General features: G+C 37.8%; 1 protein-coding gene across 2 annotated transcripts in view; it reads left to right on the top strand.

The window, feature by feature from the left end:
• rbfox3a (RNA binding fox-1 homolog 3a) overlaps positions 1 to 16346 on the top strand; it is a 418183-nt gene that overhangs the window by 193275 nt on the left and 208562 nt on the right. For both annotated transcript variants that reach the window (XM_016572313.1, XM_016572312.1), the window contains one exon: positions 15442 to 15519. In XM_016572313.1, coding sequence (XP_016427799.1) covers positions 15498 to 15519 — 22 coding nt within the window. In that variant the 5' untranslated portion in view covers positions 15442 to 15497. The remainder of the gene's footprint in view (positions 1 to 15441; positions 15520 to 16346) is intronic.

Genomic DNA, 16346 nt, shown 5'->3' with positions numbered 1-16346 from the left:
ATACCTCCCCTCCCCAGGCCACCCTGAAAGACCTACCAGTGAGATAGGATTCAAACCAGCGAAGAGGAATCCCAGTGATGCCCCGTGATGAGAGGATCTGATGATTGACAGTGTCAAAAGCAGCAGATAGATCCAGCAGAATAAGAACTGACATGTAGGATGGCTGGAGAGGAGAAGTTTTGATACTTCTGCCTCAGTGAGGGGACAGAAGGAGAAGATGGGAGTTTTTGCAGTGGGTGTGGTTGGTTTGAAGTCCTGTGTGTGTGGGGCTGAGAATTGACTACTGATTGTTCTGGTTTTGTCTGTGAAGAATGTGGCGAAATCATCAGCTGTTATAGAAGTGGTAGGGGGTGGTGGAGGGGGACAGAGGAGAGAATTGAAAGTTTTGAAGAGATTACGTGTGTCTGGAGCGCTGTTGATCTTGTTGTGGAAGTATGAAGATTTGGCAGTATGGACTTCAGCAGAGAAAGATGAAAGCAGAGACTTATACATACTTAGGTCTGACGGATCTTTTGATTTGCACCAAAAGAAATCAAATCAAATCTTTAAAAAAATGTACTATTGTGGTCACCCAAAACGGAGGATTCTGTCATAATTTCCATCATTTTAAACCTTTTTTTTATGTCTTCTGTGAAACACAATTGAAGATGTCTCACTGAATGTCTCTTTTTTACATACAATGAAAGTCAAAGGGGTATTATGTTGTTTAGACTCTAACATTCTAGAAAATAACTTTTGTCAAAATTTTGAATGATATGGGGGTGAGTAAATTGTTGTCATTTTTGAGTGAACTATCCCTTTAACTGTATTTTTCAGTAGTGTTACAATATCTTGCTTTCAAAATAGTATATATTTTCCAGTGAATCGATTCCTTAGTAGTTGTTTTATGTAAAGTTAATGCATCAGCTTTGTGGATGCTAGTGAATCGGTTGATTCTTAAATGAACAGATTCAAAAAAGTCCCTAAACGTCATTTTACACCTTTATATAGGAATATTTAGTTAATCACTATGCCTTTGACTCAATTTCATCAAATAACGAATAGATGTTTCTTGTTGTATTTAGAGTCAATTAATTAATTCAATATAATATAATTATGAATATAACATAATATAAAAATGAATGTAACGTAATTGACTATTTTTTGTTTATTATTATTTTTTGTTATTGATTTGATGTTGTCTTCCTAATTGGAATTGTTAATTCCAATTGTTTTTTTTTTTTATTGTTCTCTGATTAAATTCATAAGTAAATTATAATCATCAAATGTGTGTCGGGATACACACACACAAACACACACACACACACACACACACACACTTTTTGCTCTTTGTTAGTAACTTGTAGATAACTACTTTTTAACTTTAAATTACACGTAGCTTGCTTGACAAGCTACAGTCTGTAAGTGGCTTCCTCACACTGCAAGCTACTCGTGTGTTTGTGCTTGGTAGAATAAGCAGTAGCGTCAGCTGTAGAATCCCTTTTAAATGCATCTCAAAATGATTAGATTTCGCTTAGCATCTTAGCATTTCGCTTAGCAAGCATTTGAAAAGTAAGTAAGCGTCACTCACTAAAGTGAGGAAACAATCAAGGTTTGTAATGGGTCAAAAGTGTATGGATTAAAATTTTGACTATTGTGGAAACGTATGGATTTTTCACTGTTCTTTTAATTTTGAAATTAATTACTCTGCATTGTAGCCAGTCCCCGAGTGAGTTTGTAATGCATGTGTTAAGCTTATAACTGTGACAGATTTGCACCAAATGCCTGAAATTAGACTTGTGCTTTGAGAGGCAGCTCACATTAGATTGTTATTTGGCGGTTGAGCAAAACCAATTACTAGAGGAAAAGAATCACTAATTATTTAGCTTAGACCACACATTCAGTTCTGTAAACAAATTACCCCTAACATGTTGTAAGTGTGCCAACAACATTTTCAAATGACAAGAAGTTAGAGCTTCAAACTGAACAAAAGCTCCTATTATATAAACCCCTTTAAGACAGCCTCAGATTTATCTCAAGGTTAAATTTGTTTGCTACAGAACTGAACTGACATGTTTCTTTTGATGCTTTTGAGAAGATCAGCAGCGAGCGACCACAGAAATACGTTTTTTTGCTCGTTCATAGCCGGATGTTTCCATCTCAAGGGAAACGGACAAATTTTTTGACTAGTTTTGCTTGTGTTGGTTTAATCTCAGACTCTTTTAGAAGCAGATCTGTAGGCTTGCAGACAGCATTAGCGAGAACACAACTTTTTCAAGTTCATCCGAGTACTTCTCCAACTTAAATCTCGGTTCTGGGAAGATGGTGTCCTAATTTTCACCCCATCAAGTAGATCAACAAAGACCTCCAACAAAAATCCAATGAACTCTGCTTTAAGTTTAAACTCAAGATCAACTCTGAAATCATAAATGTGTTCAACATTCTGCAACAAATATTTTTCAGATTTTCTTGACAATTTTAAGTCATAAAGTGTGCAGGATATATTAAAATACATCGCTAGCTTTGACAGGCACATAAAATGATACTACGGGCCAGTTTTACTAAACAGGGCAAATTAGCGCGAGAGCGCAATTCCAAAACAGCGCAGATGGGTGTGGAAATTTCTGCGGGTGATTTACTAACAACACACAAATTAAAGAACACAGACGCAACATTTACATATCGAACCAACACATTATACCAAGCACAGCACAAATTAGCGTAGTCGCAAATAAAGAATAAGGTCAGAATATATACTGTATATTCAATAAGGTCAGGCGCAAAAATAACTGTCCACGCCTTTTCAACGCTAATTTGTCACTGCGCGTCTTTAGTAAATCCTGACAGTACTATTTTAACGGCAAAAGATGGTTTGCGCTGGCGCAAGCTGTTAGTAAAACTGGCCCTAAGTGGGGCAGTCGCGCCGATGTCCTCCCGAACTCAACAGCACCCCACAAATTTTACAATGTAAATCTGTGGTGAAAAGTGGAACTGCAGCATGCTCTAATTGAGAGCCATTTGGGCAGTTTTTAGACTGCCCGCTTATTTTCACGTTACCTTATCTCGCTCCAGACCAAGATGATATCAGTCAGCTTCAGCCATGTGTCTGCATCAGGTCAGAAACTAGCTGGCATGTCTGTTTTTCCTATGTGGAGTAGTGTTTTAAATTAATGAAAGTGTTAATCCTTTAGTTTAAATATGATCACATGAAAATATAGTTCTGTTGTGAATATAGTTCTGTCTTTATATAGTTCTGTTGTGTTTGTTTTATGTTTGTTTTGAGATGAGACATGATATTCATTTTCTCACTTAAATTCCTCTACAACTTGTAACATTCAAAATCAACACTCAGAGACAATATTAAGGCAATAATTCTAGACTATATTAAGGCAATAATTCTGTAGCATTCTATGTGTATGTACTTCAAGCCTGTCAGTCAACATTAGCGTGCCGCCCACAGTCTGAATAACGCAAGGACAGCGATTAGACTAGAAAGACTAGAAACTTTATTGAGTTTATTATAAACTAGCGCTACGACTCAGAATCTGCCCCACCTAAATTTACGGTCAGGAGCTGCTACTGTCTGAAATGTCAAGTCATGTGGTTACCCAGATGCTCTTGGATTAAACATTTGCATCGGTCGCATGCGCACATGGCCTTCTCGAATGTGTTTGAACGGTGGCGGCATCTGGACCGGGACGCTAAAACTAATTGAACGGCGTACCGCATAGATGTCAAAGCACAAAAGCCTCACCAGCCATTTGGACGCCGCTAAGAATCAATAGCGTGACAGCGATCCGAAGTGTGAATGCATTTCTGTTCATTGTCTTTCTGCCATTGTCAGCAAAATGAGCCTTTTTCATGCACACCAATCATCTCACAGCTGTAGCATGCTCTCTGTCCAATCGCTACACGTTCGCTAGTCTATTTGGACCCAAAGGTAAAAGTGGTGAAAGTGAGCGAGCGCTACAGCTTGAGTAGCTGAACAACTGTCAGCGGGCTATTGACTGACACCTGCTGTTGGCATGTAAATTTACTTAATATTAGATGCCTTGTCCGGTTTTACTGCTGATTCTCAGCTGGGCCTGATGAGAGACTCTCTACTGAGGCCACTATGTTACAGTAATGGACAGCCTTTTAGCTCTCTCACCATAATCATAAATTTATCGCCTCTGAGTGCAGATGGTCCATAACCATGCATCACCATCAGACCCTCGCCGGACCGAACTCAGAAAGGGTCTTTTATCCTTCCTCTCTCTCTTTCTCTCTCTCGCTGGCTCTACACATCTCTCTCACTCTCCATTCTCCACAGTGCTTTTGCTTTCTGCAAACTAAACAGATATGCTGGACTGCTGAAATTCATTTCCACTCCCAGCACTCGTGCAATTTAGCTCCAATGAAAATGAAAGCCGGGTGATGGATGGAGCCCCTGTAAAACAGGATTATGTAATCGGCAACTTACTCCAGCCACCTTGCCCACAAAAAGCTTCAGCCGGGCAAGAACGATGAAATGAACGGAGGTTGGGAAAGGCCTGACCCCTTCTGTGTGTGTATGTGTTTTCTTGGCCGAAGGGCTGGCATTTTTCACTTCCGACTCTCTCTTCATCAGTACCCACTCAATCACTGCGGGGCAGCTGCCGGACTCCTACAGCGACCCTGTCAGGCGCGAAGAGAAAGGCAGATCTGCCAGGGCCCACTGAGTTTTCTGGGGAAAAATATATATTTTATGTACATATTTGGGGTCAGTCATTTTTGTTTTGGAAGAAATTAGAGTTTATCAAAAGTGACAGTAAAAACAATATACTGATTAGAATGATTTCTTTTTAAGATTTCTTTTTGGCGTTTTATGCCTTTATTTCAATAGGACAGTATAGTGACAGGAAATGTCACTATAAAAAGTGGGAGAGAGAGAGGGAGGCGGGATCGGGAAAGGTTCACGAGCCGGGACTTGAACTCGGGACATCCGAAGCGCAACAGTGTGACATGTCGTTGCACTGCCCACAAGGCATATATGTACTGTATATGTGTGTTTATTATTACATCTATTAAACACATATATAAAATGTTTGGGACCAATAATATATTTTCCTCCCACTTACTATTATTACTCCCACAATAGTAATTTCAGTCTCTGAGAATATATATATATATATATATGTGTGTGTGTGTGTGTGTATGTGTGTATGTATGTGTGTATAAGACATGTATTTCTAATTATTTCTGGAGTTACTTGGATTTGTTTTTTTTATTAATTTTTTCCCCAATATCCCATGATGCTCTATCAACTCACTAACAAGCATGTATCATCCCCTCAGAGCTGCTACTCCTGTACTGATTCTATACATCTTCATTTGTGAGCTTTCTTTTACTAAACATGCTAACCGCTAGCAAGGGAGTTTTTTTTTTATCCCAGCATGCTTCTCGCCTGATAAAGAGGAGAGACCTGAACTTGATGCCCATTGTTTAATTACCTGGGACATTTTAATGGCTCGTCAGAAAAATGGTGAAATATGACTAGAGGCTAACTGATCCAAAAATACCCATAAATCCCCGACCAGGGAGCTGCTGGTAGCGTCTACGGGGGGTAATCTATAACTCTGACAGGTTGGATAAAGGAAGAACAATTAAAATAATGAGAGGGCTGATTAATCTTTACATTAAATATTAAAAGCTCCTGGGGGGTGGTCATCCTACACGTGAGCAGTGATAAATGTCTGATATATGACTGTGTGTGTATGTGTATGTGAGAGGGGTTCATGTTTAGCACGTCTCATTCTGCTCCGTTAGCAACTGTTGATTCTTGTAAAGCTGTAAAACATTGAGCTTTAATGCGTAAATCGTTTTATCTGACTTAAAATACACCTATAAGCAGTGCTGGATATTTAGGTGGGAAATACAAAGGTGCGGACCCTCCGGCAGCTGTGGGGAGTTAAAGGAGCTCTGGCCTGTGCTCTGCAACAGCAAACACTGATTCTAAATGGACCGAGAACAGAAACTCTTTAATAAAGCCGAGGCAGAACACCCACCTCCCAGAATACACCACCCGTCTCTCACTAACCCGTGAAATCGAGTTCACCTCTGAGGATGGATGCGCGCCTCTTGCATCTTTCTCGTTCATCCGACACACACATGCACACACACATTAAGCGTTGAATTACATACTCAGTTCTCTCACGGGAACTTCTCTTTCATTTGTCTAGTCAGAAGTGCACAAAAATGTGACAGGCACCTCTGGCTTATTTAGTTTTACTTCATTCATCCTTTATTTACCCTCATGCAGTCTTCTTTTGCTGGAATTTTCTACTGTACAAATGGTGTGCTGTGTACAGTACATTGTGTTGTGTGATTACACCACACCTTTCTCATATAGAAATGGCTGTAATGGCTGCCATAACATCACCTTTTACATTATGTGGTTCTCACATTTGGCTTGGTACAAATCAGTCAGGTCAGGTCAACAAAGGTTGCAAAGACATCAAACATTCAGCTTCATTGCACACAAACGTGAAGCAGGCCATTTTAGTTCCAGTTATTTGTTATTTATCGCACATTTAACACCAGTATGAATTAACTCACATTGGCACAAGTGTCTGAATTTCAACTTGCAGGAACCGATTCAGACTGAACTGTATGACATTATAGGTTGCATAAAAGACCATCCAAATGAGGTGTTGGCATCAGAAATGAAAAGACATTCATTTTTGGAAAAAGCCTTGGTTGTAACAGTGGTGCCTTTTTTTTAAACAAAAATGATCATGTATTAACTTAAGTTTAAAGATGATAATATTAAGCCATTTTAAATGAAACGTTTTCATTATTTTGACACATTAACAGAATTTGATATTATTTATGCTTTCTAAAGACATGAATTTAATTGAAGTTTGTTTTATTCTAGTGACAGCTATAATTTATAACTGTAAGAAGTCTCATGTAGTTTTAAGAAAAGCATGTTGTCTTATAATATCTTTGGAAAATGAAAGAAATAGTTCAATACAAAAATGAAATTTAGCTGGAAATTTACTCACCCTCAGACCATCCAACATGTGGATGAGTTTGTTTCTTCTTTTAAACGGATTACTGTACATTGCTTGCTCACCAATGGAAACTCTGCAGTGAATGGGTGCCATCAGAATGAGAGCTCAAACAGCTGATAAAAACATCACAATAGTCTACAAGTAATCCAGACGACTTCAGTCCATCAATGAATGTCTTGTGTAGTGAAAATAATGCTACTTTCTTCTGTGAAGAAGTTGTTTCATCTGAATCAGGAGAGAAATATGCACAGATCAAGCATTGTTTACAAGCGAAAACAGTCCAAAAGAGTTCTAAACAAATATGTTGGTGGGTTTTGATGTGAGAGGAAAACAGGGGATTGATTTTTTTACTGGTGGCAAGCATTATTATGAATTATGGACTCGTATTTTTGTCAGAAGTGAAGGTTTAAAATTAAAATGCCTTATTTGTTTCTTACAAACAAGAAGCTTTTCACTTTACAAGATGTTAATTGATGGACTGAAGTCATGTGGATTACTTGTGGATTATTATGATTTTTTTTTTTATCAGATGTTTGGACTGACGGCATCCATTTACTACAAAGGATCCATTGGTGAGCAAGTGATGTAATGCTAAATTTCTCCAAATCTGTTTTTATGAAGAAACAAACTCGTAGTTTAAATTTTCACAGAATTTTCCACCAAATTTTCATTTTTGGGTGAACTATAATGCCTGTATTGTAGAGAGTCCTGAATCCAAACAAGCCCAAATGTTTTGTGTTTGTAACGCAAATAAAATTATAGATTATTTTAGAGCTTTACACAAAAATTAAAATCAGTCTAGCTGGAATGAAGAGCTTTTGGTGGGACCAACACTTAGAAATGGCACTTCTCCACTAATGACACTAAAGTCACTAAGTCAAGTTCATCCACCATGTTCAGGAAAAGAACTTACGTTTGTAACGACAACATAATTACAGCCGTTCCGTAATATAATGATATACTGTGGGATTCCAATGAAAACAGGATGACAGCCTTACTACCTCCAACGATGGCTCGATTTCCACTTTAACAACTCACTAAATCCACACAGCTTCGGAATAATTATCATAAAACCCGGTTTTCATCTGCCTCTATAAAGCAAGCACAGGTTGTTTTCCTAATCCTGAAGAAAGCCGTCGATGGTAAACCAACAGCGTTTCATGATCAGAGGCACATCCCGCCTAACGTCTCGCTCTCCTTGCTTAAAATGATACATTTTAACAACATGCTTTACACCCTTGTTACATTTTATTGTATATTTATGTTTTAGTAAATCAACTGAAACTGGAAATAAACCAAGCTGTTGTTGGTAATTATTCACTTGTTGTTGATTTTGTTTTGGTCCTTTATTTTCACCCTTTTACGGTGGGCCGTATTTCATTTAAATTTCCATCTCTCCCCCCACTTTCAGTCAATGGGCTGCTTTGCCTGTTTTAATATTCAATGTCCCTCATGTTCAATTTGCATCAGACGTCCTAGTGTTCCATTTCCCAGAATCCTCTCTGTCCAACATAAATTGGGTGCATGTTACAGTGGAATGACAACACTAGGGTCTTAATGGAGATGTCTATTAGCTGTATATTCAATCTTTTTACCAAACAAATGCAATATCAAAACCGAGCAAACCCACAGCGACACTGACCGATGACACGCCATAGCAAATCCTGTTTCATGTTCATTTTAGGAAGGTCAATTTGAAGACTTCAGTTTGCCAGAATAAGGAGGATTTCAATTGTGTCGGCTAGTCAGTCAAGTCTATGTGTTTAAGTCTAGGCCTTTTCGTCATTCTCTGTATGTGTCCGGTATAGTTATAGCAGGGCATTGTATTATTTATCTGCTGGGTTGGTTAAAGGCAGAGTCCCCAGAGTGGCCTGGCATTTGGGAATCCTCATTAACATTTGCAACATGTGGTTCAGCAGGGTTTCTGGTGAGAGTGCAGTCCGCTGTTAAATATCTCAGCCGCTCGCCAGGGATAAAGCTGGTATTTACTGCTTACCTACAGCTATATGAGATGAAGAACATTGGGGTGGTAGTCGCTCGTATTTTAGTTTCACTGTTGGTCAAAAGAAAGAGATGTAATGGGATCATACAAATAGGAATATTCTGCCATTATTTACTTATCCTTATGTCATTCCAACTTAACCTTATGTCATTCCTTCACATGACTTTCCTAAAATAGTGGGCTGTTTGCACTTTTTCATGCAAGCGTTTTTGCTAAAGTTTTAAAATGACTCAAAAGCGCCATAAAATATCATAAGTGGAACTGTTTCAAAACACTATAAAGTCTAATGCAAATTGAACTTGAGGCTCATTATTTAGTTAGCCTTCTGTTATTCCAATACTGTTTGTGTTCATTGTGCAGGATGCTCTTTTTCATGCTGTTTATCATGCATAAGTTGAACTTTCAAGCTACAAAATGATTTAAAACCACCATGAAAGAATCATAAAATGAGTCATACACCTTATTTTAAATTGTTATTCACTAGAAATCTTGATACCAACCCTAGATTTCCTTTCATGAGAAAAGAATGACATCTGTTTTGTGAAAGAATCATTATTTTGAATCAGCTGATTGAGATCTCAGAACCACTCAGAGTGATTCATTCACAAATCTAACTGATTCAGTTCCTGAATTGAACTCACTAACTCAGTAAGGTTGGAAGTTAATTCAAGATGAATATTATAATTGAATAACAACTCTTTTCCTCACATACTGTAAAGTGTGTGAGTCGTACCATTTTTATGGTGCTTTAGTAAGCTTGAATGCCATAAGTACGTGGACAAAAATGACCTGTACAGGTTTCCTTTGGTGTTTCACAGAAGAAATAAAGTCATTCAGATTTTCAATGGCATGAGGGTGAGTAAATTATGACAGGTTTTTCATTTTCAGATGAGCTAATCCTTCAACAAAAACTCAAAGTACAGCAAAAGTCTGACAGCAATCTCAAGCACATGCAAAAGCAAACATACATGCCACATAAATTCCCAGCCTAGCGATATGAGGTGAAACTCCATACGGAACAGGAACATTAGCTCTCACAGCTTTCATATATTGACCCAGTATGAAAATCAAATTACAGCAGGCTGTTCAAGGCTTAATGTTTATGTCCAGACTCTCTATTCAGGCTCCCTGTAGGAAGAGTTGATGAGCTCCAGCTTGTCTGTAATTGAGAAGTGTTTCCAGGTCAGTGTGTGTGCCACTGTGCTCTGGTGTGTGTGAAAGGGGATATTTACTCTGTGAATGGGGGATGAATGGAGTTACAACTCTATTTACCAAAGCCTGTATAAGCTGCTCAACTAATCTGCTTCACAAAGCCAAGTAGAATCCAAAAGGATTCAGGCACAGCATTACAAAGTTAAATTGTTCTTTTATGCCGTGCCACTGCCTGGTCATTTTTCCAACCATTTCACCCCCCACTTACAACCTGTTCTCATCCTCTGTTGAAAAGATGTAGAAGCACATCCTTCACTTCTTCTTTCGCACGCAAGGAACTGATAGAAATAATTATTCTGTCTTCTGATCTTTAAAACATGTATTGCTAAATCAATTCAGCCTCAGTTTCTGACATGGAATGGCCTCTCTAATGGAACATAAAGCTCTTTTGGCTGAAGAACTTTTATTTATCTTTTGTTTTGAATTGTATTTCATCTTATTTATTTTCACAGTCTGCTATTATATAGAATTATTCATTCACTGCCAAAGCAGCATTTTAATCCATTGGTATGATTATATTTTATTTATTTTTATTATTATGTTTTGTGCCAATAAAGTCATTGGATATTTCAAGTATCCTAATTAAGCAAATCTATAATATCTGGATAAATTGATCCATTAGCATTCTCATTCACCTTAATGGCACATGCTTGGCAGGCGCAAGAAAACCTGGATGTAGGCTACACAGTTTGAAATATGTCATCTTTGCTCATCAGCCATGATAACAAGCAAAACCTCGACCCCTTTATTCTTACAACAGTATGTGTCCATTTAATGTTAGAATCTAAAGCCTGAAATCTCTAATTTGGCATTTTTAGGTTAGGTCAGTATCATTAGTGACACATTTTGCATCTTTACGCCACGTCAAGACCAAACCCGGAAAACAGGTCTCATCACTTCCGTTTGTCAGAGAACGTGTTAACAGCCGTATTAAATAATGGTGATATCTATAGACTTTTAAGGTAATCAGTTAAACTAGCTAGCTGTTTTTATTGTTGACGTTTATTCAATTTTTTTATCTAAATGTTAGTGAAAAGAATAAAAAAAACTTCATATGTGATGGACATTGGTTATGATACTTTTTGTATCTACTTTGAAGGCATCTTGAGGAAAACAGCGAAGCATATGCAAAACGCTTGAACCGGAAGCGGCGAGACCTGTTTAACAGAATGCGGAAGTCTGTTGCGCATAACCCCTATTCAAATGATTTGTTCAAAATTGTGATTCATTTAGGAACAAAACAAATGACTCTTCTTAGTGAATGAGTCATTGAATCATTCAGTCAACTGAGTCATTAAAAACACTGATTCATTCAAAAAACTAAACACTTGTCTTTATGAAAGAGTCACTGAATCATTTTCTCAACAGTTTCATTCAAAAAAATTATTCGGCTCTGTGTGCATTTGCAGTTGCGCGACAAATGTTTTGAGTTTTACTTCATCTGCAATTATTTTCGTTGTTGTTGCAAATATGGACAAAGTAATTTCCTGGAAGTACCTGGAAATGCATCTAAAAATGTAAGTTACATAATATCAACACTTTTTTATTGAATTGATTTTTTTTAAAAAAGCGATATCACGCTCACACGGCTGTGATGTGTTCGACTGTCGCAGCCACTTTGCTCTTGTGAAATTGCATAAATCTCACTTAAAATCATGCTTGCAGCATCACATGGCTCAAAATGTTGTCTAAAAATACACATTCGATTTGTGAACAGTTGAAATAAATGCACATGTCATGGTATGTACACCTGTCGCTTGTCAGACGCCTTGTTTTCATCTGCTTACATGCCGCAGACCTTTCATAGTTGAGATATAACATTTGTTATTGCACTGTTCTCATCATACAGCAGCCAACGGTTTATTTATTGCTGTGTACGAAACTAAATAGCTGGGCAAATAGACTTTAGTGGGATGCTATTTTCTTTTTGCTTGCGACATCAATGTAGTCCGAGTGATGGTTGTTTTATTGTTGTTTTTTTTCCATGGCACTCTTCAGTTCTGTGTTATTTATGACTTTTTACCGTCCAAATAATTAATCAGCTCCGACACAACAGGAAAAGAAACAGCTTTTAATTACTTATGATGAAATAACAAATTATGTTGGCCTTGTTCCCAAAAATACTGGAGCCAGTGCATGGTAATTCATTACAGGGAGAGAGAGACAGTGTGGGAGGGAGACTGTGAGATATGAGCTCTGTTCGGATGAAATCAATACACATGCTTTGTGCATGTGTGTGTGTGTGTCGGCGTGTGTCTGTGTTATTGCATGAGATCCTTTGCGATCCATCAATATCTGTTCAAAAGGTTGAGTGTCAGGCCACAATGGACGCACTGATGCAATTACATATCAACATGCGCTAATGCGTTAGTCACCTGTAGTATATACTTGTAAATGAGCTAAATTTATCATCCTCCACCCTTGATTTTAATTACTTTTATCAATCCCGCTTCAAACACAGTTTCATTTTTTTGTGTGTGTGAAATTTGTCGAATTTGAAGTACAGGAAAGAGGAAAAACATAGGCTACACAGGCAGCTGTCTTCTAAGGTGGCATCATAACTATGATTAAACCTCATAAATAAATGATTTAGGATGCTCTGCTTCATCCAAAATCACATACTCACTGAGTACATACTCCTTTGGAATAATTACTTCACAACCATTAAAAAAGTATGTTCTGTAGTATGAATTTAATCTGGACATACTACATTCATCATGTTGTCATTGCCATGTGACCTACCAGCCTCAGTTGTCTCTCCTCACTGCCATTCACAAATCTTCTCCTGTGGCCTCATGGGATGGCCTAAGCCTATAATAAATACAATGCAATGCAAATATACTGGGTAAAAATATTTGGTTTAATTTTCAGTATTGAATTAAATATGTGTTTGTTTATTATTGATATCTTCTCACTTTGTCTGCCATTTCCCCCACTGAGTTTGTTACATTGCATTCTGGGATTGTCTTATCTGCAAAGTATATATATATGCAATTTCATCTTAGTATTCGGTTCAAATGAGGTGTCTTATAGTATTGCTTATACTGTACCATTTGAAACAACCTTCACCTTAAAATGCTGCCTCAGTAGGTTTTGGAAAGAAGCATTTGTGTTTATACACGTTGGGTTCGGTGGATGGACACAAATACGCTCAGGGTTTTGTTGACATGCAGAGACCTCTGTTTTTCATTGCCACCCTGTGAGCCTGTTTTCAGGCAAGCGAAGCGAAATTCTTCAGAAATGAATTCTCTCTGAGTCGGTAGTGAACTGGATTTCCCAAAAGACTTCCTGCATCTCCGGGTTTCAGTTCTACTCTTGACCACAGAGGGGAACACTCGGAATGAAATTAGACACTTCCCCGCAGAGAACTACAGCCTCTCTCAGATAGACAGGCACAGAGAGAATGGACTTTGGGTGGAAGGAAAAAAGAAGGTTAGATGTCATTTCAAAAAAATTGTTTATCCAAAAAATTTTCTTTCATGATTTATTCACTCTTTTCTTTTCTCAGACCTTAATTAAAGAAAACTCTGAGCACTGTTTTCATTTGCATGCAGTTACAATAAATGGTGATTAATTCTTTGAAGCTTCGAACATGATGGAAAAGCACAATAGAAGTATCATAAAAGTGATGCATATACCTTTTTCTGCAGGTCTTCTGAAATCATACAACATAGTTTCTGTGAAGAAAGAGGCCAACATTTAAGTATGTATTCATTAAAATGCTTAAAATGTAGAGATTTTTCAGATCTTTTCTGAAAAACTCAGTGATTGAATTAAGTAAATAACAACATAAATGTGTTTCTCTCACTTATGGCTTCATAAGACTTCACCACTTTTAAGGTGCTTTACATCTGTTTTTAAAGCTTCAAAGGCTCATTCCTTATTTATTGTAACTGAAGAAGTGCAGCCAGCACATTTTTCAGAGTATATTATTTTGAGTTCCACTGAAGAAACAAAATCATATGGCTGTGAGACAGAATTTTTGGGTGGACTGTCACTTTAAGAAAAAGAGAAAGGGTGATGAGAAAAGAGTCAAACAGAGGTAAGGGGAAAAAATTTGGGTGATTTGTGAGCGAGTTGATAAAGAAAGAATAATACGCAAGAAAGACAGAAAGGCATTCAATTCTAGCGTGGCAGAGTGCTGTTTTCAATAAACACATTAGCTCTATATTTTAGATTAATGCTAACAATTAAATGATAGATAGGAACAACACTTTTATCAAGCCCCGTGGATATGGACTGGGCACTATGCATATTTAATCTGAATAGCCTGCAATAGAGGCCATTACGGCCGTGTAATTACGGTAATGCTCTAACAGGGTTTTTTGTCCCGAGTGCTGCATTCACTCTCTGGGGCCCCGTGTTTGTTGGGTTGTATATTTTTCTGTGTCCAAAGAAAACTTGCAGCATTATCATCTTTCCCCGTTTCTTTTTTCTTCTTCTTCTTCCCTCACACTCCATTGGGTGAAGTGATTTCTTACTCAACACAATGTTTCTCTAAATAAGAATGTGATTTGAAGCCACCTGCTATCACATACACACAGCCAAACCTGCCTTAGTTCAGTCGATTTTAAATTAACAGTGACACCAGGCCCATTTTCTCGCCAGGTCAGACCAACAGAATGATTATCCTTCTTATCCAACTATCAGACTTAACTGTTTCCAGTCAGAAAGGGTTAACGGGACATGGAGGGGTTTGTGGTTAACTTATGCCTTGTGCGCTTGCAGCTTCCATGTTTACGTATCCGAAGAGTGCCTTTTTGCTTTATTTATCCGTAACTACAGTATGTGTGGAAACACACAAGCTGGTGTGTGTGCTCCAAATGTTACGGCAGATCCACTTCAGCACCAGTGTAGCATGAAGCACGGTTGCCGTACATGCAGAGGATTTGGAGGTTCTGGTGGGGTTCTGAGCTTATCTGGACCCTGCAGGTTTTCTGACTGTTCCTCAATCCCCTCACACATTATCATAACAAGGGCATATGAAAAAAAAAAAACTATTTAAGTCCAAACACAAACATATTCACAAAAAACAACGAATTTCAGAGCAATCTGTAATGTAAATTGGGAGCTCACCTTCTTTGTTATGGTAGACGGGGCTTCTAAGGAAATTTCAAATACCACTTTTTGAGGAATTAAATGTTTTTGTTTGTGTGTAATTGTGTGGCTTTCGTTCTCAGGCTCAAAACTTCTTGCTGTCTCTCTCTCCCGCAGGCATCAGACACCTCTGTGGTTGCAGTGAGACCCCACCTGCTCAGCAACAGCTGTACATGGAGACCCCCAGTTGGGCAGGTTAGTGTGTTTGTGGAGGTCATGGACTAAGTGTTTGTCTAATTGTGTTGTTTGGGTGTGGTTTTCTTCATTGGAACAGATTTGGACAAATTTAGCATGACTTCAACTTGCTAACCTAAGGATCCTCTGCAGTGAATGGGTGCCATCAGAATGAATCCAAACAGCTGATAAAAACATATACGCTCACACTTTATTTTAAGGTCCAATTCTTGCTATTAACAAACCATTCACTTTTGACATTTGCTTCAATAAAATCCTAATCTGCTGCTCATTAATAGTTAATAAGATAATTGTTAAGTTTAGGATTAGGGATGTAGAATATGGTCATGCAGGATATGTGCTTTATAGTACTAATAAACAGCTAATATGTTAATAATATGCATGCTAATAAGCAACTAGTTAATAGTGAAAATTGGTCCTTGTACTAAATTATTACCACATATACAATAATCCATAATAAGTAATCCACACAACTCCAGTTCATCATTTAATGCCTTGTAAAGCAAACACCTGCATGTTTGTAATAAACAAATCCATCAAGACGTCATTTATTTTAAGGCTAAAATACGAGTACCCTATCCACAGTATTGCTTTCTCTAGTAAAAATATGCATTGATCAAACACTGTTTACAAGAAAAAACAGTCCAAAATAGTTGTTGGTGAATATGTTGGTGGATTTTGATTTAGGGGACAACAGGGGATGGACTTTTTCATTGGAGGAAGCATTATTAAGGATTTTGAACAAAAATGACGGTTTAATGTTAAAACATCTTAATGATGGATTGTCATTTTGGATGCCCTGAGTGTAAAATGTTCAGCAAATTTTT

Source organism: Sinocyclocheilus rhinocerous, unplaced genomic scaffold (assembly GCF_001515625.1).
Source record: "Sinocyclocheilus rhinocerous isolate Xijiao unplaced genomic scaffold, SAMN03320098_v1.1 scaffold140, whole genome shotgun sequence".
Lineage (NCBI taxonomy): Eukaryota > Metazoa > Chordata > Actinopteri > Cypriniformes > Cyprinidae > Sinocyclocheilus > Sinocyclocheilus rhinocerous.
The sequence above is the reverse complement of the archived record's forward strand: the minus strand, read 5'-3'. Positions and strand labels throughout refer to the sequence as shown.